The sequence below is a fragment of the Mycteria americana genome, chromosome 1 (genome assembly GCF_035582795.1).
Source record: "Mycteria americana isolate JAX WOST 10 ecotype Jacksonville Zoo and Gardens chromosome 1, USCA_MyAme_1.0, whole genome shotgun sequence".
In the NCBI taxonomy this organism is placed as follows: domain Eukaryota; kingdom Metazoa; phylum Chordata; class Aves; order Ciconiiformes; family Ciconiidae; genus Mycteria; species Mycteria americana.
This window is the reverse complement of record NC_134365.1, coordinates 138900176-138924973: the sequence shown is the minus strand read 5'-3', so window position 1 is coordinate 138924973 and position 24798 is coordinate 138900176. Positions and strand designations below refer to the sequence as shown.

At 38.6% G+C, this 24798-nt stretch overlaps 1 protein-coding gene across 1 annotated transcript in view; it reads left to right on the top strand.

Moving 5' to 3' along the window:
- The window catches only part of OFD1 (OFD1 centriole and centriolar satellite protein), a 35747-nt gene extending 11538 nt beyond the window's left edge, over positions 1 to 24209 (top strand). Inside the window, exons 10-22 of the mRNA XM_075522111.1 lie at positions 2173 to 2246; positions 2930 to 3021; positions 3160 to 3349; positions 4015 to 4145; positions 4521 to 4632; positions 6089 to 6700; positions 11752 to 11878; positions 16734 to 16834; positions 19737 to 19856; positions 20955 to 21088; positions 22045 to 22206; positions 22864 to 22934; positions 23999 to 24209. Coding sequence (XP_075378226.1) covers positions 2173 to 2246; positions 2930 to 3021; positions 3160 to 3349; positions 4015 to 4145; positions 4521 to 4632; positions 6089 to 6700; positions 11752 to 11878; positions 16734 to 16834; positions 19737 to 19856; positions 20955 to 21088; positions 22045 to 22206; positions 22864 to 22934; positions 23999 to 24044 — 1972 coding nt within the window. The 3' untranslated portion in view covers positions 24045 to 24209. The remainder of the gene's footprint in view (positions 1 to 2172; positions 2247 to 2929; positions 3022 to 3159; positions 3350 to 4014; positions 4146 to 4520; positions 4633 to 6088; positions 6701 to 11751; positions 11879 to 16733; positions 16835 to 19736; positions 19857 to 20954; positions 21089 to 22044; positions 22207 to 22863; positions 22935 to 23998) is intronic.
- The last annotated feature ends 589 nt before the right edge of the window (positions 24210 to 24798 follow it).

Genomic DNA, 24798 nt, shown 5'->3' with positions numbered 1-24798 from the left:
TTAGTTGTGTGTTTAGACAAGAGGATGTGAAGCAGTATCAGTGACTTCCTTTGACCACAATTAAAAGAACTGACCATTTTACGAATGCAGAAAAGGCATGTAGGGGAAATTAGCATTAAAGAGATGTTACAGGTTTCTAGGAAAAAGGGTGAGAGGCACACTAGCCCATTGTATAGATAGGTTGGCTCTTACCTTAACCCCTCCCCATTTTTGGAGAGGGATTCTCTGTTATAGATCACCCTCTCTTATTGACTACCATCTGCTTGAACGTGGTTTCAAGCAATTTGCTTAGAAATGCTCTTTGAAAGCGACAGACATCATCTGTGACTGCTTTTGAGGTGTTGCAGTGGGTATATCCTAACTTTGCTATTGTACTTTCTTGGAGCGCTTTGGTCGCTTGAAGGGTTACTAGATGCTTCAACGCAGGCAGGTGCTCTCGGCATGTTATTACTCGTGTATTTGATGGCGTGAACCGATCTTCCAGTTAGGTAGTTAAACCAAATGACTGATGTATCATTACTTTTATTGCAAGCCAGTGAACAATAAGTATTATCTGTGTTAGCATGCCTTTATTTAAATTACAGAGGAAAGATGTAAAGAGTAGGTTTTGATAAGAAAGATGCCTCAGCTGAAACTGAATAGATTTGAAGATTTTTTCAGAGAACAGTGAAATGCAACTAATTGACCCACCTTGGTATCTTATTTTACCTAGTCCATAACAGCTAGTTACAAATAATGCTTGTAAAGTGCTTTTGGTTCATGAGGAGAAGCATATTATTTTAAGGATGAACTGCTGCTTAGCTTATTTTATCAACATACAAAATATTGTAGACATGCTGCAAATGCTCAGAAAGATAAAATCCATGTCCTTTTGTCCCAAATTGTTGATGAAAAATAGCAAAGAGCTGCTATTTCTTGTATAGAAATAATGATGCTTGTTAGAAAAGGAATCCTTTGTTATGTCTGTGGTAAACATTAAATGCCATAATTGGGAGAAGAATCCGAGTGGTCTGGAGCATTTGCAAAAATGCAGGGGGATGGATATGGCAATATCTGAAAACGTTTATAATCTGTGTCCCAGTCATGCAAAATGCTGAGCTTTCTTAGCTCCTGTAGATTCCAGTAAAATTGAATGGTAAAGTTGCATGACTGCTGGGCTATGAATAGTGATGTACGTGGGCAGTGCTCAGTGTCTAGCTGGTGGCCGACGACAAGCAGAGAACCCTTGGGGCCAGTACTGGGACCCATACTGTCCAGCACCTTCATCTGTGATCTGGATGTTGACACAGGGCATCATCGACAGCTTTGAACATGAGGCTTAATTAAGGGAAATGGCTTCCACAACAAATGGCAGAGGTTCAGTTCAGGCAGACTTTGTTAAGCTTGGGGGTTGTGTCAACATAAATCTTAGGAATTTTAACAAGGAGAACCACAAAGCTCTGCGCTCGGGGCAGAATATCCCTATGAAGTAGTATAAATGGGGAAAAGGAATTGGCCGAGTAGCTGTGTTTCTGAAGAGGACATGGGAGTTACAGTGAGTGCCAGGTTGACTATGAGCCCGCAGCACACTGGCAAATAAGGCATGATGGGCAACATTAGTAGCAGTGTGGCCAACAGACTGAGGGAAGTTATTATCCCCTTCAGGTATTGGTGAAGGCTGTGCTAGGAATACCATGCCCAGGTTTGGGCTCCCCAATTCAAGAAAGTCATGAAGAAACTGGAGAGGGCCTAGTAAAGGTCTGTCAGGATAGTTATGGGACTATCAGACGTGACCTCTGAGTTCATGTGGCAGGGGCCGTAAATTGTGGCTTGGGAGGTTCAGCTTGGACATGGGGAAAAAAAAATTTTTACTGGGAGGGTAGTGCGGCATTGGCACAGGTCATCCAGGGAGGTGGTGGAATATACATCCTTTGAGTTTTTCAAGAGTTGACTAAGAAAAGCCACAGCTGACCTGATCTAGAGTTGGTGGTAGTCTTGCTTTTTGAGCAGGTAGTTGAATGAGGTGATTGGCAGGGCCCTTTCCAACCGTTTCAGTGGCTCTGCAATAACTAATTTTGTCAATAAATAATTGCATGGTTATAGTTTAGTCTGGGAAAGACTGGAATTTACACAAATGCACATGCATGTGTGCACATAGATACTTTGGGCATACGTAATTCTTTTTACTTCTAGATACCAGCTTGAATTAAGAGAAGAATACATAGCCAGAACCAATAAAATTACTGAAGATGAGAAAAAAAATAAAGGTAACCATCTCTCTGAGATTAATAAAGTAGCTGTTTATCTCTTGAGCTTTTACTAACAGGTATCAAAACACTGTTGTTACTAAGCAGTCACAGTGTTCAGTAACAGTGGTATAAGTGACAGAAAAGCCATCAAAATAGATTTTGAAAACATGTAGCAGGATCCTGTGACAGGTCGGCAACTCCTTGCTGTTCAGAATGCAGTGGGAACTGTGAGCTGCTGCTTCATACAGAGGCTGCAAATCATTTTGCTTTTTCAGTTTCCCATCTCCTTCTAAAGTCCTACTAGCTCGTTCGTTCTCTAATTGAACTCTGGTACAGTCTGGTACCATACCCTTGAATGGTTGCCAGTTTCTACATTCATTGTGCACAAGATGTTTAATTGGAGCTTGAGGAAGAGAGCTGGGACAGATAACATATTTAGACTTTTAAGTTAGGAACATGTGAAAGAAGTGATATATCATGTGCATATGAATTTGATTTACCTAATTCCAAAGGAGTATATGTATGTATACACACAATGTGATTTACTTAATTTTGAAGGAGTGTGTGTGACATTCAGTCATTTTTATGTCTTGATTTAAATTGAATGTTGGGCTTAGCAGCTTAAACTGTTTTTTGCTGATGCAGTTTTTTACTGTAATACTCTACTAATTTTAATTCAGCATTTGTGATCCTCCCTGCAGAGAAAGCTATGTTTTTGCATGAAGAAGCCATTGCTGTTAATTCAAAAAAGGAGGAACTCAAGCAAGCTGTATCACGCACGAAAGAGCTTGAGGTAATTGTAAACATTAATTTAAAGAAGCTGTATTCTAATTAGTGCTTTTGAGGTACATATAAAAAAAAAAAAGAAAACGTGAAATAAAAATAAGTAGTACAGCAGTTCATAAGCTTCTAAACTGTTCTTTATCTGCAGCTGGATTTGGAGTCAGTGAAGGCCCAGGTTCTGTTGGTAAATAAACAGAATCAGTTGTTGACAGAAAAATTGAAAGAGGTATCAGACTACCCTTTGCTAAAGGAGGAGAAATTGGAGCTCCAAGTGCAGAATAAACTACTTAGGCAACAGTTGGATGAGACTCGCAGTGAGAACCAGCATCTTCGAGACAGTCAGTGTGAATGATTTAGTAATTTTCTTGTTTACATTTCCCTACAAGTATTTGTTTAGAAATCAATTTTCATTAAAATACATTCTTTGTATTATGTTTACTAGTAGTTTGCATTAAACCCCAACTAATGTGTGTGTAAAATGAAACAGTCCTTGACATTATAAGTTTATTTTCTTTAATATGTCTGTATAGTAGAAATCCTGAATTAAGTGGTAGCTATAATAATACAAAGAATATCCCTTTCACCCTTTGAAAAAAGCAGTGCAATATTTCTAACCATAGCATTAGTATGGTTAATAATGGTAAAAGAACATTGCATTGTTATTTTTAAGTGTTTGCCTGACTATAATTATAAAATACCAAGTATTTTTAATGTGCATTTGAGATTATGGGAGAGTAGAGATGTACCCCCAGTTATGTAAGGTAGAGATACATATTTTTCTTCCAGAATAGGACAGTCTGGATCTAGTTCTTCAAAGCCTACACCAACAAAAATTTCGGTCCTTTGTGAAAGCAAGAAAAAAAATCCCTAAGTACTTTATTCAAACAAAGCCTTGTTATGTTCCTAAAAACAAATCGGCTTTACATTTTGAAGGGGTATCATGTAGAAAAGTGCATGCTCATTATTCTACAGCTGAGTGTCTAGTATTTCTCCTTCTGGGTAGAGCTGTCCCAGCCCTCGGCGGAGCACCTGGCCTGCCAAGTGGAGCTGAGGAGAGTGGAACATTCTAGGAAGCTGGCGCTGGACGAATTTGAAAGTCATAGGCAGATTTTGGAAAAGCAGCTACAAAGTGAGGTAAGTTATTCTTTCTAAATAATTTGAATCCTTTCTTCGTCCTGTCATCTTATTCACATTTGTCTATGTACCTGTGCAGGCTGTTTAGCATGTAGTTATGGGGATTGTTTGTGTTCTGCTTCTTTTTATGTAATCAACTGTAAGAAAACAAAACAAAACAACACCAAAAACTGACCAAAAAAAAAAAACCCCACAACATAACCACAGTAAATCTTTCCAAGTCAGTAAGTTGTCAGCACTGATTTTCAGTAGGATACTATGTGTATATGGTTCGAATGAACCTGAAAAACATTTAGAAACAAGTATTCAGCCAGTTGAGATGATTCTTTTTATTTGAATTATGCTGGTTTTTGCTTTTCTCTCTATGTCCTATAGGTTGAGCGTTGTGCCCAGTTAAAGACCCAACTGTTGGACTCCGAAGCTACTGTCAGGAAGTTAAATGTGCAGGTTGAAGAACTGAAACTGCAAGTGAAACAAACACAGGCAGGTTTGTATCTTACAGCAGAGCAGTCCATTATGAAGTTCACTTACCCAACCAGTGTAAGAATTTCCAGAAGCTTGAAAAAGCTGTAGTTGCATAAGAACTAATATACCACCAGTGAGTAGATTTCGAGTCTAAAATCAAAATCTATTTAAAAGCCCAATTTAAAAAGCAGACTGATTACAACTTTCCTTCCTTTCAGAAAACAAACATATAGGAGGAAGGGAAAACATTCCTCCCTGAATACTTGCATGTTTTTATTGTCTGTTTTTCCTCAGTATGAAGACATTAATGTTTGGTGATAACATAATCACAGTTTTCCAGGAGGCAAGTTGCGTTTTAATGCATTTTTGCTTCTTGAATGTTCATAATAAGAATAATCAATTTGAAATTTTATTGCATACCTCACAAATTTAAATCTAACTGTTTAACAGTTGTCGTCAAGGCCAGTAACTTAAGCACCTCGTATGAGCATTAGAAAGAGGGAGGCACTTGCGTAAAGCAATTCAGTCTGCTGAAGAAACGTAGTTCTAAAGATGCCCGTCTGTCATGTTGCTAATATCAAGTATGATAAATAGAAGTTTTGGGACTGAATTCTGCAATGATTATTCATTATATATACAGCATGTGTTGCACCATAGCTGAGTATATGCAATACTTTATATCACTCACTAGACTGATATGTACATTGTCATATGTGGTACAAGTACTGGTACCATTTGGAATTGGAAATTTGTTAGCGTCAAATAGCAAATATGTATTTTAATTAAATGACTGAAATTACTGCATGGACTTTTATTTTGCTTCAGAGTTAAGGATGTCATTGAAGAACCATTTATGTAGAATAAAAACAAGGTTGTCATTTTGCTCAGAAAGATACAGCCTTATAGATTGGTGTTTTGGGCTTGCTGAAGCATGCAAGTGCCAGCCAGGAAGCAGACAGCCCTGAAACATTCAATTTAACTGACAATTTTGGAGAAGTACTTTTTTTAAAAAAACCTACATTATCTGTGTGGTATGTTGTTTTCCTCCAAATTTCTTTTTTGATCTAAATAGAAGGAAACCGCTAAGACTTGTGGCCTGCCCTGTGTCCCTCACCTGTGTCCCTCGCTGTTAAAACAGCGTGATTGGATATAATGTGTCCAAAGTGGTGATGTGTTAAATTTTAATTAATTATTTATTTAAACATAATGTAAGAAATAATATTGTAGAGTGCATACTTCAGGTAGTTTTACATGGAAGGATTATATGTTAAAAAATATCAGTGATAATTTGCAGCTATGCAGCTACATTAAAAATACATTTAAATAACCCCTTAAATTCTCCAAATTTAAGCCAATTCCATGTTAAAATACTTTTGATCAAATTGGAATTTAAATGCCATGTTTTACTGTTTCTCTTTCGTTATGGGTCTCCCTCTCTCACCCTTTACTGTCACTCGCTTTCTCTTGCTATCATTTAGCTCTGGAAAATGAAGTGTATCGGAATCCAAAGCCTTCGCTTGTCGATCGCTCTGTCCTTGACTTCACTGGTGACAGAATTGTACCTCATGATATTTATGTGGATAGCACGTTCCTGAAGAATCAGGTTATGACCGATGTGATGAAGGTAAATGCCATGCCAAGAGTTGGGTATTGTCAGCAGTTACAGCCTCGCAGTGCTTCTCCGGATTCTGACCTGGAGTGTATAGCGCAAACCCGCACTAGAATAAAAGAACTAGAAAAAGAAGCAGAGTATTTGGAAGAAGCCTACAGGAACTACCAACACAGAGTCATGCAGAGTGCGGCTGCAAGCAGAACACCGAGAAAGATACAGTCCCCTTTACTTCTACAGTGTGCTATTAGTAGACCCCCCTTGACTACCCAGCATGAACTTCTAGAGGATAATTCCAGCTCCCAGCATTCCCCCTCGAGCAGTCCAAGAGGTGAAAAATACATCAAAAGAACTGGGCAGGTTGATGTCTTTAAAAATCCCTTAACGCCACCGCACAGAGGAGCGTCTTCTTCAAGACGCCTTTCTTCTACTCCCGTTTCCAAATTGGAAAGAGATCTCAGTAAAAAGAAAGTTTCAGAGGGTAAGTCAAGATTGTTAATGTGGTGTGGTATTGGGGTTTTACTTAGTGTTCCTCTTGCGCTATGGGAAGAGAAAGTCGTTCGCTCATTTGTTATGTGCTGAGAGGCAGGAGAAGTCAGAGACAAAATATGCTAGCTGCTTGGAGTATTGCTACTTCATGGAAACAGGTACTGGAGAAGTACACTGAGGGAGGCTAAACATACTGTGCTTAGTGCAGGTAGCTTTAAAGAGAAGACTACGCCATATAATTCACTACAGGTGTAACTTTATGATATGCAGAGTTTAATTCAAAAGTTGCTATTAAGTATAACTACTTTGCAACATTAATTGTAATTTCCTAGTTTTAATAACCCTACTTCTGTATTCGTATCTTTTCATTTAGCTATTGTAGTTAACGTGTGCAGCAGAAGACTGCTTCGTCTGGCTTCTCTTAAATTGAGTTTTCCAGTCTGAAAGGTCCACATTTGCTTTTGTTTGTCCTTTTTTGCTGTGACATCTTTATCAAATATTCCTGAACAGTTGTGAGGGGGAGGGGATTAGTGTTTGGTCATGATTGGAAAATTGTAATTTGGTATTAATTTCACAGTGTCTAATAATTACTTGGTAGATTTTTTTTTTAAAGGGGCAGTACTCAGAAAAGCAAGCAAAATAGAAAAGAATTGAAAATTTAAAAAAAAATGTTGTTTCAAATCTGCAGTACATCTGCTTCTTGAGTCATGCAATTCTTGTCACCCTAGCTCAAAGTGGATTTAATAGGATGAAAAAAAGAGATAGTAACAAAAAAAAGATAATGATCAGCTTCTGCGTGAAGGAAGGGTAAATATAAAAAGGGCAGCTTAGTTTGGAAAAGAGTTGGCTGAGGTGAGCTGTGGGAAGTTTGGAGAGCAATGAGTGATGTGGAAAAGGTGAAAAGGGATCGATTAATCCCTGCTTCACAGACCCCAGAATTCTGTGAAATTGAAAGGAAAGAGAAGGAAGTACTTTTTCATAAAATGAGTAAGTTGTGGAATTTATTGCTTCTGTGGCAACAAGTATAGATGCAGGAATAAAACTTCCCTGTCAGGATGGCCCAAGTATTGATTGAGGAAAGGTCAGGGTGGATGTTGGCACAAGTAAGGTATAAGTATTCTCCTTTTTGAATTTTAGTTTAGTTTTGTTTAGTAATGGGCACTGCTAGAAACATGCTACAAACAGCCTGATCTATTGTGGCTGTCTCTGTGTTTCTGCATGTAGAATATCATGCTCTGTTACTGAAAACATATTTGAAAACTTTAACTTTGAAAGCAATCTTTTATGTTTTAACTTCTCTCTGTCAGCTTGTGTATAAACTACTTACAGACTATGCGTTTAATACTGTACACACGAAAAATCTTTCAGAAAAGTAGGGTTTTGTTGTAAAATGAGGTGTGGTGGGTTGACCCTGGCTGGACATCAGGTATCCACCAAAGCCGCTCTTTCGCTCCCCCTCCTCAGGTGGACAGGGGAGAGAACATATAATGAAAGGCTCCTGGGTCAGGATAAGAACAGGGAGAGATCACTCGCCAATTACTGTCACGGGCAAAACAGACTCAACTTGGGGAAATTAGTTTAATTTATTACCAATCAAATCAGAGTAAGGCAATGAGAAAATAAAAACTAAATCTTAAAATACCTTCCCCCCACCCCTCCCTTCTTCCCAGGTTCAACTTCACTCCTGCTTTCTCTACCTCCTCCCCCCCCAGCAGTGCAGAGGGACGGGGAATGGGGGTTGCGGTCAGTTCATCACTCTTTGTCTCTGCCGCTCCTTCCTCCTCAGGGGGAGGACTCCTCACACTCTTCCCCTGCTCCAGTGTGGAGTCCCTCCCATGGGAGACAGTCCTCCACAAACTTCTCCAACGTGAGCTCTTCCCACAGGCTACAGTTCTTCACAAACTGCTCCAGCGTGGGTCCCTTCCACAGGGTGCAGTCCTTCAGGCACAGACTGCTCCAGTGTGGGTCCCCCATGGGGTCACAAGTCCTGCCAGCAAACCTGCTCCAGCGTGGGCTCCTCTCTCCATGGGGCCACAGGTCCTGCCAGGAGCCTGCTCCAGCGCGGGCTTCCCATGGGGTCACAGCCTCCTTCAGGCATCCACCTGCTCTGGTATGGGGTCCTCCACGGGCTGCAGGTGGATACCTGCTCCACTGTGGGCCTCCATGGGCTGCAGGGGGACAGCCTGCCTCACCATGGTCTTCACCACGGGCTGCAGGGGAATCTCTGCTCTGGCACCTGGAGCACCTCCTGCCCCTCCTTCTTCACTGACCTTGGTGTCTGCAGAGCTGTTTCTCTCACATACTCTCACTCCTCTCTCCGGCTGCAGTTGTGCAGTTTTTTTCCCCCTTCTCAAATATGTTATCCCAGAGGTGCTACCACCGTCGCTGATGGGCTCGGCCTTGGCTAGCAGCGGGTCCATCTTGGAGCTGGCTTGGAGCTGGCTGGCATTGGCTTTATCGGACATGGGGGAAGCTTCTAGCAGCTTCTCACAGAAGCCACCCCTGCAGCCCTCCTGCTACCAAAACCTTGCCATGCAAACCCAATAAAGGTCAGTATTTAAGTTGTGTGCATAACCTTAACAATCATTCCCATCTTTGTACCTGTCAGAGGCTTGTTGCATGATGGCTGATCTATTTTTTTCCATTGGATCTGTTCTGTGCTTAATGCACAAGACTGACTTGTTCTGGAGAGGCATAAGAGTTGAATAACAAAGGAGGGTATTACCTGACTGAGGTGTTACAGAAAATGTATGGTATGTAGCGTAGGAAACCGGGTTGCAGCTAGATGATATGTTTCAAGGTGAACTGATGTGGTACTTGCCCCACTAAGCGCTGTAGCTTTAGTGGTAACGTGCTGTGGAGTGATTTACCTGCTTCCAGTTAGATTCCTTCCCCACTGATATGTCAGCTCTGTTTCAAGAGTTTTCTGAGAAGGAGTGCTTTTATACTGGTATATATGTTACCGTTCATCCTAAAGATGGCTGAAGCACCAGATGTGTCTGCTAGAAAACTAAGTCATTCTGGAAGCTTCCATGGAGCTTTTCGGTGCTGTTGAAGATGCCAGTCTGAACAGGTCAGAATAAATTTTAAGAGCTAAAAGATATCATGCACGTAAGTCTGAGATGTGATTTTCCTTTAAGTGAGGTATACTACAGTTAACTCATGTAAGGACAAACTGCAGCTCAGTTGTCAGCACCTATCTTTGATGGATGAAAGGAAGAAGTGTGTCCTCCTGTAAAATACTTGCAGTTGGCAGATCTAGCAGCTGTTTTACTGCATAGTCTGCCAGTGGAAGGGTATGAGGTTTTCTCTCTTCCTTTAAATTATTTCATGCATTTGACTGTTTTCCTTCCCAAGCCCATGCATGTTGGATATCTTTCAGGCTTTGTCCTTCTACTGGGAAGGAGTAAGCCCATTTCTTTAAGAGCAACTAAAAGTAGGACAGGGTCCTTTTCTGTTTTCCCCTGCTTACCGTCTCCAATCTCTGGACAGAAACACAGATCGAGAAATAGTTACTGAGAAAAAAAAATTTGGATTTTGGTCATCTGACCCATGTGTCCTGTTACTTGATCAGTACTCTTCACCTTGATCATTACTTGACCAAACTTCATACCTCTGATGAGAAAGAGCAAGGCTGGTGAGTCTTGCAGACAGCATACTGTGAGCCAAAGACCTCAGCTATTTGTCTTTCAGTAGAAAATCAGGAAGTTCAATCCTAGATAATTTCTAAATAGTAGTAGGTTGTAGTAAATTACTATTTGAGATGTCTGGTGTGCTACCTGTGTCCTACCCTGCAGTATGTGTTATGCCAAGGAGGTGCATGTGGCGAGTACTGCGTGCTCTCCTGGTGCATTTGTTCTGCATGTGAAAATTTGACAGGTCGCTTTATAAAAGATTGTATGTGGGTGGGCTGAGGGTTCCCACCAGGAAGAGGTATTGCTGATACATGAGTACGATGTAACTGCTGGGTCCCGTTCTGTTAGTGCTCAGCTTCCTGAGGTGATGTTCATCAGTGTTGCATGGGCATAGGGACTGTCTGGAGATAAAAATCTATGGGCAACCTCGGTCTGAAGCATCCTGACTTCTGTAGTGTGATGTGCACCATGAACGGGGTGCACTTCTATACAACCACCTGAAAGAACTTCAGGTATGGGAGTGTTAATAATGGCTTTTCCTCTATCTCTTGAGCTAAATTAGCACTGACTATAGTAAATGTTATTTGGTCAATAAAGAGAAGAAAAACAGTACCTGCTTATCGAGTGAATGCCAAATCTTGTGGAAAAAATAATAATTCATAGTCTAGTAATGAAAGACCTGTGCAGATGCAGAGGAAAGGAAAATTAAGATTTCAAAGCAAAATTTAAGCAAAGTGCTGGACTTTACAAGTTTGGTTAAAAGCCTTTTTAATGCAGGGGGTTTGGTTTTTACCTTGGTTTCCTAGTAAACTCAAGGTTTCTCTAGTCATACTGTCTGTCTGTTTTCCTTCCCGGCTAACTTTACAGCTGTTGATAAGAGCATAAAATCTTCAAAGATTTTTTTCTTTGCTTCATCACCCATTTTAACTAATCTGTAGAAAATGAAACCTCCAGGTTAACTTTCGTAATGAAGAATGGCCTTTGGGAGACCTCAAGCGTTATCTTTTGCTGGCTAGTAAGCACATCCCTAGCTTGAAATCTGGGTCCCTTTCTGCTTTCTCTAATGCCCAGCATGGGAGAAATTATTTGGTATTTGGCAGAGGGGATGCAGTTTGTGGGGAACATGGATGTATTATGGAGTGATGATAATCATAGGCTTTGTGAGGAGTAAGTTTATGATGGTGAAGGCTTGCAGAGGAGAATTGCCATACAGGAGGGGTTAAAAAAAAAAAAAGAAATAACCAGGACAAGAAAATTCATGTTAATCCTGGTAGATTTGGATGCTAGTTGCCCTATAGTGGTGGTGCCTGCACAGTCTAATTATGCATGTGTTGTAAAAACCAGCCTTGTCTGAAAAGTGATAGGACAAATAACTGACTAATACAAATTGTGGGATTTTTATCTGCAGACATCAGTGGCTCGTACCTTGCCTCTTCACAGCAGAGTGTTGACCAGGTGCTTTCTCCTATTTCAAAGCCTATTTCATCTTCTGAGTCTGTTTCTTCCTCACCATCCAGTCATGGCCAGAAAATCAGGTAACATTGTTTACAAAGCAACATTTTTAACCTGCTTTTTAAAGAAACATTTATGTAACTGTTCATGGTGATAGCTGCTTTTACAATTCAAGTAAGCTATTAATTTTAAAAGTGAGAACTTTTCTAAAGATGGATAAGGATTTCCATTCTTCAATATCATGCCTCAAGAGGAACTTAGTTTTAAAAACCAAACACCCCTCCTCCCAAATCCAAACACCTTTGGCAAATGTGATTTGACATTTCCACCTCTGTTAAATTTGTGCTTCCTTACAGTGCAAAGTTATGTGCAGTGAAATACTTAAACCTCAAATGCATTGGAAACTTCAGATGAATGCGATGGTTTTTGTCTTGTCCTATGACAAAATAAAACTTGATTGATTTACAAAGTGTTTTGTAAAGTCATTTCACTAGTGTAGTTGAGCAAGGATGAAAGGTTATTCCAAAGATTCCCTCTGTTGGGGAGAAACAGTAATGGTAGCACTAGCTCCAGGGCCTAAAAAACCCGCTGCCATGGAAAAGTGCTAGCCAAAGGACTAAAAAGCCTGGAGAGTGAGAATGTGAGGCATCCTAAGCGCCTGTTAGTTTAATGCAGATATAGCAAATTGATAAATATCCGTCACTGAAACTTAGCTCAAATTCTGCTGTTTAGGTATATTAGTTCCTCTGTGATTAAAACACTGTTTAGAACTGCTTCTCAGCACTTTCAGTTTGTGCTGCTTCAACCAGTGTAAGTATTGCTTTGTTACGGTGTCTGGCTTCGAAGATAGAAGGTGGTTCATGTGGTGTGCGCTGTCACCGCTAAGGCACACCTGACAGATACAAGTCATACAAAGCTTAGATGTTCCTGGGCTCAGGTCAAACTGATTTACCTTGTTGGTTTTCAGGCTGCTGTAGATACCTCCTTAGATATAGCTCTAGATTTAACAGTAAACTTCTGCTTTTCCCCTCTTCTCCTCTTTTCTACTTTTCATGTGTCAGTGTTCTGATGAACTTCTGAAAGCATTGCATGCTGTTATTTAAAGCAAAGTGTGTTGTGGATCCTCGTATTTTAAGAGAGTTGGAAGTTCTGCAGCGCTTGAACTCTATTGTGTCAGTGTAGACCTTCTCTTTGATTGTATTTCCTTACACAGTAGACCACGTTCAGACAGCTGAATGAAAGATTCATTGCTAATAAATAAATATTCTGTTAATCACTAATTTCAGAAAACGTGTTTTCTAAAAGTTTCCTAAAAAAGTAAAATCTGTTCCTAAAAGTAAATCAGAGTTAAACAACAACTGACTGGCATGCCTATGTATAAGTATCTATGAAAAAAATCTTATTTTTTAAACATGTGAGGAATGGATGCATATGTCCAAGATATATCTGACTTCTCCTGGTGTCCCATAACTTTGGACTATATTGATAACTTAAAAATTTAGACTGTATACTTTTTTGAGTAAGAATAATGCCTGTACTGTGTTGCAAATGGGAGTGTGAAGGTACTACAGTGGCCTATTAACTGACTGTCACTTGGCATGTCTTATTTACAACAATTCTATTGGAGATCCTCACCCTCATATGAATTACCTGAATGTGAACGTATTTTTAGCAGTTTGCTGTCATGGCCTCTTTTGGGATTTGACAGGTTTGATTCCTCTAGTAGGCTTCTGTGCTGTCCATATAAATGTGATCCTGATAAGGCTTAACGAACTCCTGCTGATGTTGTAGACTAATTTGAGAATAAACTTCATTTCAGAAGACGATGTTGGGTCTTTAGAGGGGTAAACTTCATGTTTCAATGACTTGAAATAATTTTTCAAGAAAAAGGTAAAACTACAAGCTCATCACAAATTCCTGTCCAAAGCAGTGATAATCTCTTGTCTTTCCCATATCAGAACAGGCCTTTTGCATATGCTTGATCTTCAAAAGCTATTGAGGTTATATTTGATGCACACAAAAACCCTTAATAAAAAAGGTCACTAATTCCTTGAGCAAAGCTATGTCTCTTTTAGCGTGTCTCTATTTTTCACATCTGCAACCTGACTGATGAGCTTTTGCTGATTAAAGCTTGGTAGTTTCTGCTGTCTGAGAGTTTAAATCAAGGCAGTTGTACATTCTCACTTCATTCATTAACAAGCTGTAATGCTAACCTTTTTTTTTTTTTCTCTGAAGATCTTGTTCATGTGCCTGTATAACTGCTTTCAGAATTGGAATCTCCAGTCTCCTTTGCATGTGGGAAGGGGATGGGTAGCAGAACTTTACTCTTTTCCTTTGTGGTTTTTTTTTTTTTAAGACCTCTTTTAAGTAAATGAATAACTTGGAAAATTAAGCTGCATTAAAAATGACTTCCCTTTCCTCTCTGTATCTCCTGTTTCCATGTATGACATTCTTCTGTTCTTAACAGTCACTGCTGCCTCCATTCTCCAAAAGTGAGAATCCTGAATAGGTGCCTTCAGAAGAACCTCGAGTATTTAATTTTTAATGTTTCTTTCCTAGGAAGAGACACTTGAATTGACCGTAACCTGCTAGCCATCATTCCAGATTTGATGGCTGAAGAAAGACTGCTTGGCCTGGGGCAGCTCTAGCAGGCATTTGTAGGGCTTTCCTATTTTGTTGTTATCAAGTCCTCAATATAGATTTAATGCAGAGAGGGTCTCTTTTGTGGTTAGAATTTGGGGAGAGCCTTTATGTTCTTGGCCTTGAAAAGAAGCTGTTGGAATTTCTAGGGACTGTGAGATTAGTTTCTTTTAAGTGGCTGTCTCTTCTTTCCCTGCTCATTCACATGTTCTACAGTATGTCTCAGATTTCCTGTATTCCTGTGACAGACCTTACAAAGTGAAGGTTGAGTGTTAACCTGCATGTTAAGGTGATACAGGAAAATGCTCTAATACTGTGAGGGACTGTACTTCTTTGAAGGATGTTGTAGAGTCCACGCTGCCTGAAGAGTGAACAGCATGAGCAAGTTGTGTTGCAAAGAACACGTCAGGGTCTGGGCAGGCAGCTATGGTTTCTAGTTGCTTTCTTGGGTTCCTCGTGACAAAGCAAGGGTATGAGGTCCCAATAATTTTCTTGAACTTGCTGCTTTCCCAAGACTTACTTAAAGGAAAAACATTCTTTTGTTGAGTATTTTTTAATTTCTTGTGCCTTGGACTGTTTTGTTACATAAAATATTTGAGAAATGCATGTGTGGGCTTTTCCAGCTATTTACTCTCATTATTAGGCAAATGCCACATCATTGATGTGTATCGTGGGATTAGTTTATGACCTGTAGATTTTAGGTGGCAATAGGAACTTCTTTCAAAAGAAAAGAAAGGAAAATACGATGCTATAACACCAGTAAGCCATTACAAGTTAGAGCTCTGTCAGTGCAGAAGAACAATTGCTTCCGTGACTACAGGAGCTCCTTGTTTATTGATGTTTCAAGATATGAATGGTATGAAGGAAGCCAATAAACACAGACAGGAAGACTAGAGTTATAAAGCAGATTATTATCTAAACCATTCCTTTTTTGTTTAGGGCTGAAGAAACCGATTGTGAGGGTTGTTACCAGTTTTAGGCTAAAAAAGTAATTTCAGACATTAACAAAATAGCTTAGATGGTGGTGGTTGTTTTTTCTTTAAGCTTTAATGGTAATTATAAGTGTAACTCATGCAATTTAATTATTTGGTGTTGATTGGCACACCAGTACTGTTTTATGGAATATTGACATTAGGTACAGTCCAGGGTTTGGTTGCCAGCTTTGTTTGATGGAATGAATTTTGAAAACTCTTTGGAAATACACGTGTTTACTGGTCTTCATGAGGCAGACCTCTTCTGTTTGTTGAATCTGAGGCAGTGTATTGACTGTCTTTGTAGCAGTGCTGCAGGACGCAGTATTGAAGAAAGTGACATGTTCGTCCTTGAACCTTGTGTCCTTGAGAATTATTTAACACGTAACCATTTCTGTGAAGGAAAGACTAAAAACATGAAGTAGACTTCCAAAAACTTGAAGTTCCATTTATTCTGTTGTATTTAATGTACATGGTATTTTTCCCCAGTGACATTACTGAACTATCCTTCTGACAATGCAGATTTATTTGTTTGTCCCCAGATACACATTTTTTTTTATTGAACATGTCTCATTGTGGGGGTATGTCCTGTTTGTTCTCCACTTTTGCCCCGTAGAAGACCTGAATTCCCTAGAAATTGTAAGCACAAACATATTTATGCCGTGGTGAAGAGCACCAGCTGGTGTGAAGTAAGCTTCTTTATGAAGTGCTGCTGCTGAATTTCATTAGTGACCTGCACTCCTTTTGCTATTCTGGTTCTGGTCAGAGTTTAGTAGCTGGGTCACGTGAGAGATATTGTTCTTTCACATTATCTTTCTGATGAGATAAATGGGCATTTAGAATGAGGGCACTAACCCCATTTTTCATAGCACCCAGATTTTCACCCCTGCATATATGTTTTGCCAGACATCTAATCCTAATACATTTCAAACACGTCTGTTAAGATGACATTAAAGTGGGAATTAGACTGCAACACAGATCCCAAAAAGGCAAATTTCTTAATTTTAGTTGACTAAGTGTCACACTTCATTGTATTTCTCCTTTTTTTCTTTCTTACAACTTTTTATGCCTTTTGAGAGCGTATTTTGTTTTAATGTAATGCCTTCATGTCATATATAGGCCTTGGGGAAGGTCTGCAGGGAGACAGCTACCAGAGAAATGGAGCTGACTTTTTGAGTTAGAAAGTTACAGCATTTAGGTTGCATGTTTTTTTAGTCTGTTGCTAAGCATGTGAGTAATCCTTGTATTTAAATCTCAGATCGCTATTTGCTTAAAAGTTTAGCATTTATATTTATTAAATTATTTATGTTCTTCCTTCTTCTTTCAGACTTCGTAATCAACGAACAGATAAACAAGATTTCAGTGATATCCCCAAACCAGAGAAACTAATGTATGAGGACCTTGAAGAATGCGTTTCTTCTCTCGAATGTAAGTTTTAGTGCATTTTAGACAGTTTGTTGAACATCTTAGGGCTTAACAGTTGTAAGACAATTGTCTTGATACTTTAAGACTGTAGTTGGAGAGAAAAAATTCTGACTGATGCTGGAAATAAGAAAAACAAACTGTCCCAGATGATGAGGGATTCATTTTCTTCATATTTGCGTCTTTAGAGGAGAAGGTATGTCATAATAAGTAGACACTAAAATCGAGTTGGTTCTGAAATTTGGGAACATACTATTTGCTCTGAAATCTTGCGTAACCTTGTTCTGATTAATGCACGTAGGTCTGACAGTTGTTTCACAATGTTTTAAAATTGTGTAGGATTTTTTTTTTAAAAAACCAGCAAAGTGCACTAGTATATGAACTAACTTGAGGCTCTATTATATTTGCTGCATAAAGTAAAACTCCAAGGAGTGTTCATCATGGACCAATATCAGAGCAGTATTACCAAGTTGCAATTCTGAAGATAAATTTCTGCAGCTGTTACATATACTCTTGTTGATTTTTTCCTTCAGTGACTGAGGCTTAAATAGTATTATGAATTAGAAGTTACTTTAGAACTGGGTTAAATGTGTGAAGAACGTTTGCAATTATGCTGTCATTAATCAGCGTCTTGGAGTAGTTTTGGAACATATGGTTCAGTTACTGAAAGAAATTTTATCCTAATTTTTTTTCTCTGAGGTCAGCGTTTTATTTATTTACATTTCTGCTCTCTGTTGATTGCAGGAAGAGCTTTGTCATTATGTGGTGTTTTGCATTGCATGCTATAAAATGTTTCCTTCTCTCTATATGCTGCAGTCAAGCCTGCAGGGTCAGTTTTCAAAAATTTTTGTACTGTAGAAAGAAGAGGCTAATAGAAGTTAATGCACTTTATAGCCATTTGTATATGGAGAGAGAAATAGCACACAGTTACTGGCTTTATTTCCTAGTTTTTCAGCAGTTGAGTGACATCTTAATGTTGGATCTGAGCAGCCTTATCTCGCATGAAACTGTGGGTTTAAAGTAAGTGAAATTGTCAATGAGAAAGATGTGAAGAGTAAGCTAAACACCTTTTCCATTTCCAAATTTTGTTAGGTCTGTAAAGCCTTGAGATTGGTGGAGATACATCATTGGGTGGTATAATTAAATTCACAGTTGGTGAAGAGATTATAATTATTGTATGGGAGAGTTAGGATCACTGATTTCAAAGAAAATATTCCTAACTGGTGTGAGTGTTTTCCTGGGTCTGAGACTCGCTTATTCTTCTGGTTGTGGTTAGGTTGTATGGAAGATGGAGTGATGCCCTTGCTCACTCTCCTGAACCTGTGAGAATATGGCTTTCAGTATTTTAAAAACCAACCAGCCAACCAGAAAAGATACTGTTTGTTTAAACAGCAAATGTGCTGATAGTGTTTAGTGTTAACTAGCAGAAGCTGATGACTCATCTATGCATTTCTCTGAAGTTTTACTCTGTACATCTGTTGTTTTTTGATTTACCTCATTTAGTTTTCTTTTTATAAGCTTTAAATGCATTATTTGAATGTGAACCGAGCCTGTAGCCACTAATGGTTTCTACTTGTCTCATATTTTAATTAGTTTTAGATTTATTTGTTTGATTTCATATTAGAGACTTCCAGGAATACGTTACATATTTCACTTTTAATTTATCACATATGAGAATAGACTGGCATTTTCTTGGCAATTAGGCCTGAGTAGATGCTGTGCTCAAATAAGTTACCACTGTATCATTTAGTGACGTGTGGTAGTCCAAAGAATAATTTTAAGAGTTTGCATATGCCAATGATTTGTAAATCAACAGTACTTCAGTTGGGTCAGACTGCATCAAAAGCCAATCTCAGTATGTAGAAGGAAATCGGAATGGCTAAAAAGAGGAGAAGGTAACCCAGGAGGAATGGAGTGAAGGAGATGCCAGAAAATATGGAGAGCCTTTTAATCCTATTGTGAGTGAGCTCTAGCAAGAAAAGATTGGAATTTCTGTTGACAGTAATTGCTTTTAGTTGATGTGCTCGTCTTAGGGAAATAACGTATCTCTGCTGTCCACCCTTACATAAAGGAGTGAAGGTGTACAAAGAGTGTTACCTTTTTTCTTTTGCAGAAAGGTTAATGTGAAGATGTTTTGTACTATATTGTTTTGGGTTGGGAAATTGGTATTTTCTAAACCTTTACGCAAAACTTAAGGACATATGTAAGGTATCCGTACTATATTACACTAAATGATTGGCAAAATGCTCCTGTGTATTTCAGTTTGGCTACCTAGAGATAATGGCTACATCTGACTTGTTACCTCTTTTTGCTTTCTCCCATAAAATTGAGTTTGCAAATAAGTAAGAAGCAGTTGAGTATCACAGCAATGATCACAGAGGAAGTACAGGAATTGTGTTTTTGTAAATTCAGAGCCATGTTGCTCAGGGAGAAGAAAATATAATGTAGAATATCTGAGTTAGCAGTATCCATCCTGTGCACTGAAGAAGGCAAGGATCCTAATAAAGAAATAGTATGTGATCAAATAATTAAAGGTTGTTTTATGTGCATGGAAAGGATGAGCTAAGCTTGGACATGTAATTTTTCTGTGACCTGTATCTTGATTATGTAAAGAAATGAAAACAGTTTGGTTTTCTGTTGTATATTTGTTCATGAATCTGTTTTGGCTTTGTAAACAGATGTGTTCCAATAGCTAATTTCAAAACTAACAATTCTGTAATTAAAGAAGCAAGTACAGCCTATGATAATTCTTAATCCTCAGGGAAATGGTCAAGTTGAAGGGAAAATGCTCAATTAGTGCTGATATTTATGTGTTCTAATTCAGCCATTCCCACACTTTGTGTCCATTGCTGTGCCCCACTATTGTAATTACAAAATAATGAAGCCATTGTTCAAATTTCGTCTCCAGATCAGGGGGACATTCCAGAGCAGTGTGAAAGTGATGCCTTGCATCCATCTGGGGACATCGTCAATGGAAACCATGTCACAGCCACGGTGCCAGCAACAGCCACTTCGCTGCAGGACTTAAGTGAGTTCTCAGAAACAAAAGTGAATACCTTGTTTAAATGTCAAACGTATAAAACAAAAAGCCAGATATTTAACATTCTATAGGTATGTATGCTGGTGTGATTGAAAAATCTTTCCAAAAGTGCTAATTATGTAATAAAGAGGAAGGAATGTTTTCTTTTGCTTTACTGTATGAGGATGTCTTTTTCACCCTGGTTTTGGTAAAATTTGTTTTTAATTTAAACACTTTTGCCACCTGTCCGTCCTCATCCGTGTCCCGTCCCTCCCTTTGCCCCCGTTCAGCTTCTGGAGAGACGATTTTGTTTTTTTCTTTTCTCTTGAGGATAATTATTAAATATTATTTCTGCTCTTGATAGAAATAAGGCTTGAAAGGTTTTGTTTTGTTTTTTTTTTTGAAGTGTTTTATGTACTGCTTGTCTGGATTTTTTAAAATTTTTGACTCTGTTTGCAAACTGTATTATTACAATGCTGTTTTAATTCTTTGGGTAGATGAGGATGATTTCAGTGCAGCATATGCTGCTTTTCTAATTGTTCTAGATGGAAGCATGATGATTATTAAGAGAAGAACTTTCTAGCTTCTGACAATTCCCAGTATTTAGTTTGCCCATCTAATTACTATCTGAATGCTGTTCTACTTACACAGCTTTTTGAATATACTGGTCACATCAGCAGTGTGTCCTGCAATAATTTTCAAAGGGTTTTTAAGTACTTTGCTTTATAAATATGAAGAATTGTATCCAACCATATTGCAGGGAGGGAAAGACTATAGCAACGTGAACTTTAGGGTAACAGAGATTTAATGAGAAAGTCCATGGTAGGAATGAGAAGTGCATAGAGAGATTTGTCAACTCTCTGGCCTCTACTTTGGCTCTGCTGTTTAACTCTTAGTGAGTCATATATCAGACTAAAAATGTATAGAGATGGGAAGAAACATTACCAGATACCTAAGAATAACTTTGGTATATGTATAAACAATATATCCAGTGGTTTTTTGTTTACTATTAGTGTTATACAGGAACCTGTTACTTATTTGCATGCTACTGCAGTAGATTACTGAATACATAAATCAAATTACAGATGTTGAAATAATTTTTCACAGCGGTGCTGGATCAAAGACAGATTGAAGAACAGAATAGAGAAGTTGAGAAAAACTTGGAAGAAGAAAGGGGAGAGAGAGAACAACAGGAAGCTTTGGAAAGAGAGCAAAAAGAAGTGGAAAAGCTTAACAAAGAGGTGGTGATTTAGTATTTTAATTTCTGACAGTAATGCAGCTTTGTAGTGCCATGTATTTTAGGATTGCTGTGTGTGTTACTTGGTTAAAAAAAGATTTTATTCTTTAAGTGAAAGTAGTAGAAGCTAAGTTCTTTTATGTACTTGTGCGATTAACCAATGAGTCTCGCTAGAATTTCTCCGTATGCCAAGTAGCTTTTTCACTGGAAACAGATGGTTTTTCTTCCACGCTTCACGTAACTGGAAGCTACAGTTTTACGGCCAGAACTTAGAAGACAGCTGTCACCATGTTCTTGGAACAAGCTATACATTCCTTGACTTTCTGGTCTGGTGGTCTGGTCTGGACCACTGCTGGTGGGACAACACCAGAACATGTTAATGTCTGTTAGCCTGTATCAGTGTATGTAGGGTACTTCCTTGGAAGCAGAAGTTATAAGGAGACCTTAAGGAGTTTGCTTAAATCCCTTTGAGCCGTGTAGCACGTGTTGAAGTAGTGTTCTGGACTTCTAGGACCTGTATAAAACTTGTTTTTTGCTCCCTCCCATTTCGTCTTCCTCTTCCCACCCTTAAGACTTTGATTAATTTGATTTAGTTTAGTGGTACTGATCAGGCATGCTCATGCTACCCTTCACACCAGCAAACTAGGCCCTTCAAGAAACTTGCATACCTGTGTCAGCTCATCTTCAATTCATGTGTAGATGTCGCATATAGAAGCCTCAGGCCTCACAGCATCTCAGACATCCAGGCAGGGTTAGAGTGGAATTTCTTGAATGTCACTTTTTGAGTTGAAGCAATAGCTGAACATTTCATCTTGAACTGCATGTAACAAATTTAATGCTGTTCAGACTGGCATGTTTTACTGAGGTTAACATGAAATCCTGCATGTAGTGCAGGTATTTAGGTATAAAGGTATTTTTCTTGAGCTGATCGGTATTTCATTTTGATTTTGTTTCTTAAAGTGGATCCAAGACTCAATGAAAATCAATGAAGATAAGGAGGGAGGAAAACTTGAAAACAGTAATTCTGGTGCTGAAGATGACTTAAAGGATCCTACTCCAAATCCATTAGAAAAATACATGAGAATAATTCAGCAGAGCAGAGAGCAGGAACTGGCAAACAAGGTGATTATTCTCAAAACCTGGTCCCAAAAATATTATTGGCTGAATTTATGTCTTGCTTAGAATGAAAACAATATTCTCATTCTTTCATTTTTTTCTTCATTCAGAAGCTTTATGTAACAACCTGCAGAGATGAGTGTTTGGGTTTGTAGTGCAGAAATGTGTTGATTCAAAAGAAAAAAAAACCTGAAAACTTTCTTTTACAAGGTGGTTGTTTTTTTGGCCTTTTTTTTTTTGGTCTGCTGGGGGGGTGCTAGTTTGTTTTTTAGGTACTAGGACAGTATTTAAATTTACATGTTCTCAATTTTTAGTTTAAACTGTGTTCAAATACAGTTTGAATCTACACAGGTCAGTTTGTGTTCCACTAACACAACTGACAGCATTTATTCTGGCAAAATGTAAAATTTGACCTTAAAAGAACAGGTATGTACATGGGTGAACATTACTTTCATGAAATACTGTAGCGCACTTTTGTTCCAACATTATCCAAATCTGATTTTCCAAAGCATCATTATTCTAGATGCAATGCAGCATTTGTAGAAATAGGGGGTTTATTTTCAGTTAGGCGCTTTAAAGTACAGGTGCTATTATTACTAAGACTCACTTAAACCTTCACTTAAGAACCATTTACCAAAAGTGTATTTTCCTGTTGGCGGCCAGGATTCAAAGAAAGAAGAAATAGGAGAAGTATCACTTACAGAGGGACTTCTATCTAGTGAAAACGATGACAGGTAAGGCTCATATATTACTATTAATCATGTCTAATACCCCATATTAGTAGTTACAGTATGAATTACAGTTAAGAGACATCTGCCTTCTTAAAAAGCAAAATAAATATAAACAAAATAGTAATCAAAAGCAAATGTGTTGGAAAAATTGGCGATCCTTCCAGTTCTTAGGGGAAGTTATGTACTATATGGCACTCAGATCTGGGAACTACATTCAATGATCTGTTTCAATAGCTGTGGCAATTAAAACCTTTTATCTGCCACTCGGCAGCATCTCAGTTCCTTCACAGTGAGCTGAAGTAGGAAGGATTCTTCTTGGGTAATGACCCTGTGAAAGTTTGTCTGCACTGCACCTTGCAGATGGTCCGTTATTAGCGTTGAAGCTAGCTTTGATTTATCAGTAGCATCATGGACTTTTAACAAACTAGTTCACACACTTTTTTCAGAGGTTTTGGCTGCCTGCACTGAGTTACACAGCTAGGGCATTTCCCCTGGGTCTCTCTAGATGTCGATAAATAAGGAGATGTAGGTTTTAGTTGCTTGATAGGGGAAAGAAAAAAAACAAACCCAACCCCATGTCTGTCAAATCTTTCCATTTATTTGAAGATGTAGCATTGAAAATATATATATATAAGCAAAAAATATGGAATGGTTAAAAAGATTAAATGCTCATGCTAACTGCAGTAATGATTCAGTATTATCTGTGCCTTCAAAGTGCTGTTTTACACAGCAGACCTTACACCCTGGTGCTCCTGAATAGGAATCTGTATGTATAGTGTTCTTTTCACTGGGTAAGCACTACAACAGCAGTGGATAGGTAGTACTGCTTTTTTGATAGATGAGATGGCTTTCTGTTCATGAAGACCCAAATCCTCCCCCTTGAAGCTTGCTTATTTCCTACAGCAAAAGAATTGCAGCATAGGTGGACATAAAGCCAATGATTATATGCAGTCACTTAAACTGCATGGAACTTCAACTTTCTCTCTAAAACAAGTATTTATATTTAAGATAAGAAACTACTCTGGACTCATATCACTTTCTTTCCCTCCCTTCTATCCATAATACAGTGCTACAGGCATTTCTCATGGAGACGTGGATGAAAACTTCTGGTGAACAATAGCTACTGATTTTTTTATAAATTATTATTATTACTACAATAAAAATGTTTTTAAAGCAACTTTCTACCTGTAAGAAGTTGTAATAAATGTTAGGCACAAAGACTGCAGGCTGTATAATTATAAGTTAATAAAGGTGATTTTGAGCTGTCTCACCACTTCAGTCACTGACTTCAGAGAGTGAGCCCTGATGTGCTACTAATCCAGAAGGAGGCCCTTGAGTGAGGTGAACGGACAAAGCAGGGCAAAGAAATGGCACTGAATGCCTATAAACTTTGACAGCTTTTCAAGGGGTGCTCCCACCCCCCCCCCCTCCTTCCCTCCACCTGTTACAACCTGTAGGTCAAAGTAACAGTGTACAGGTAACAAAAAATGCAGTCCTCAGCACCTTTGTAAAGGTGTCCTGTGGAGACCCTTGGCTCGCGCAGTTTCAGAGAGCAGAGTGTGCTAGAACCAAGCTGACGTGCCCCTTTTACTGCTATGGCAGGGGAAACAAACACTTTTAAAAGCAGCCTTATCTCATCTCACGTATCATGTTGTTGGTATTAACCAGCCCAGAATGGAGAGATTCAAATAAAAATGCTATTTAACTCATCTTTATTTAAGCTTTGTATTTTGTAGGTAGATTATAGGCAAGATCATTAAACTTTATTTACAGTATAAAATACAGTATTTTTTACCAATGAAGTAATTTTGGGTGGCAGCATATATTACAACTTGCACTGCATTTGAGGCTGCTCATCTTGACCCAA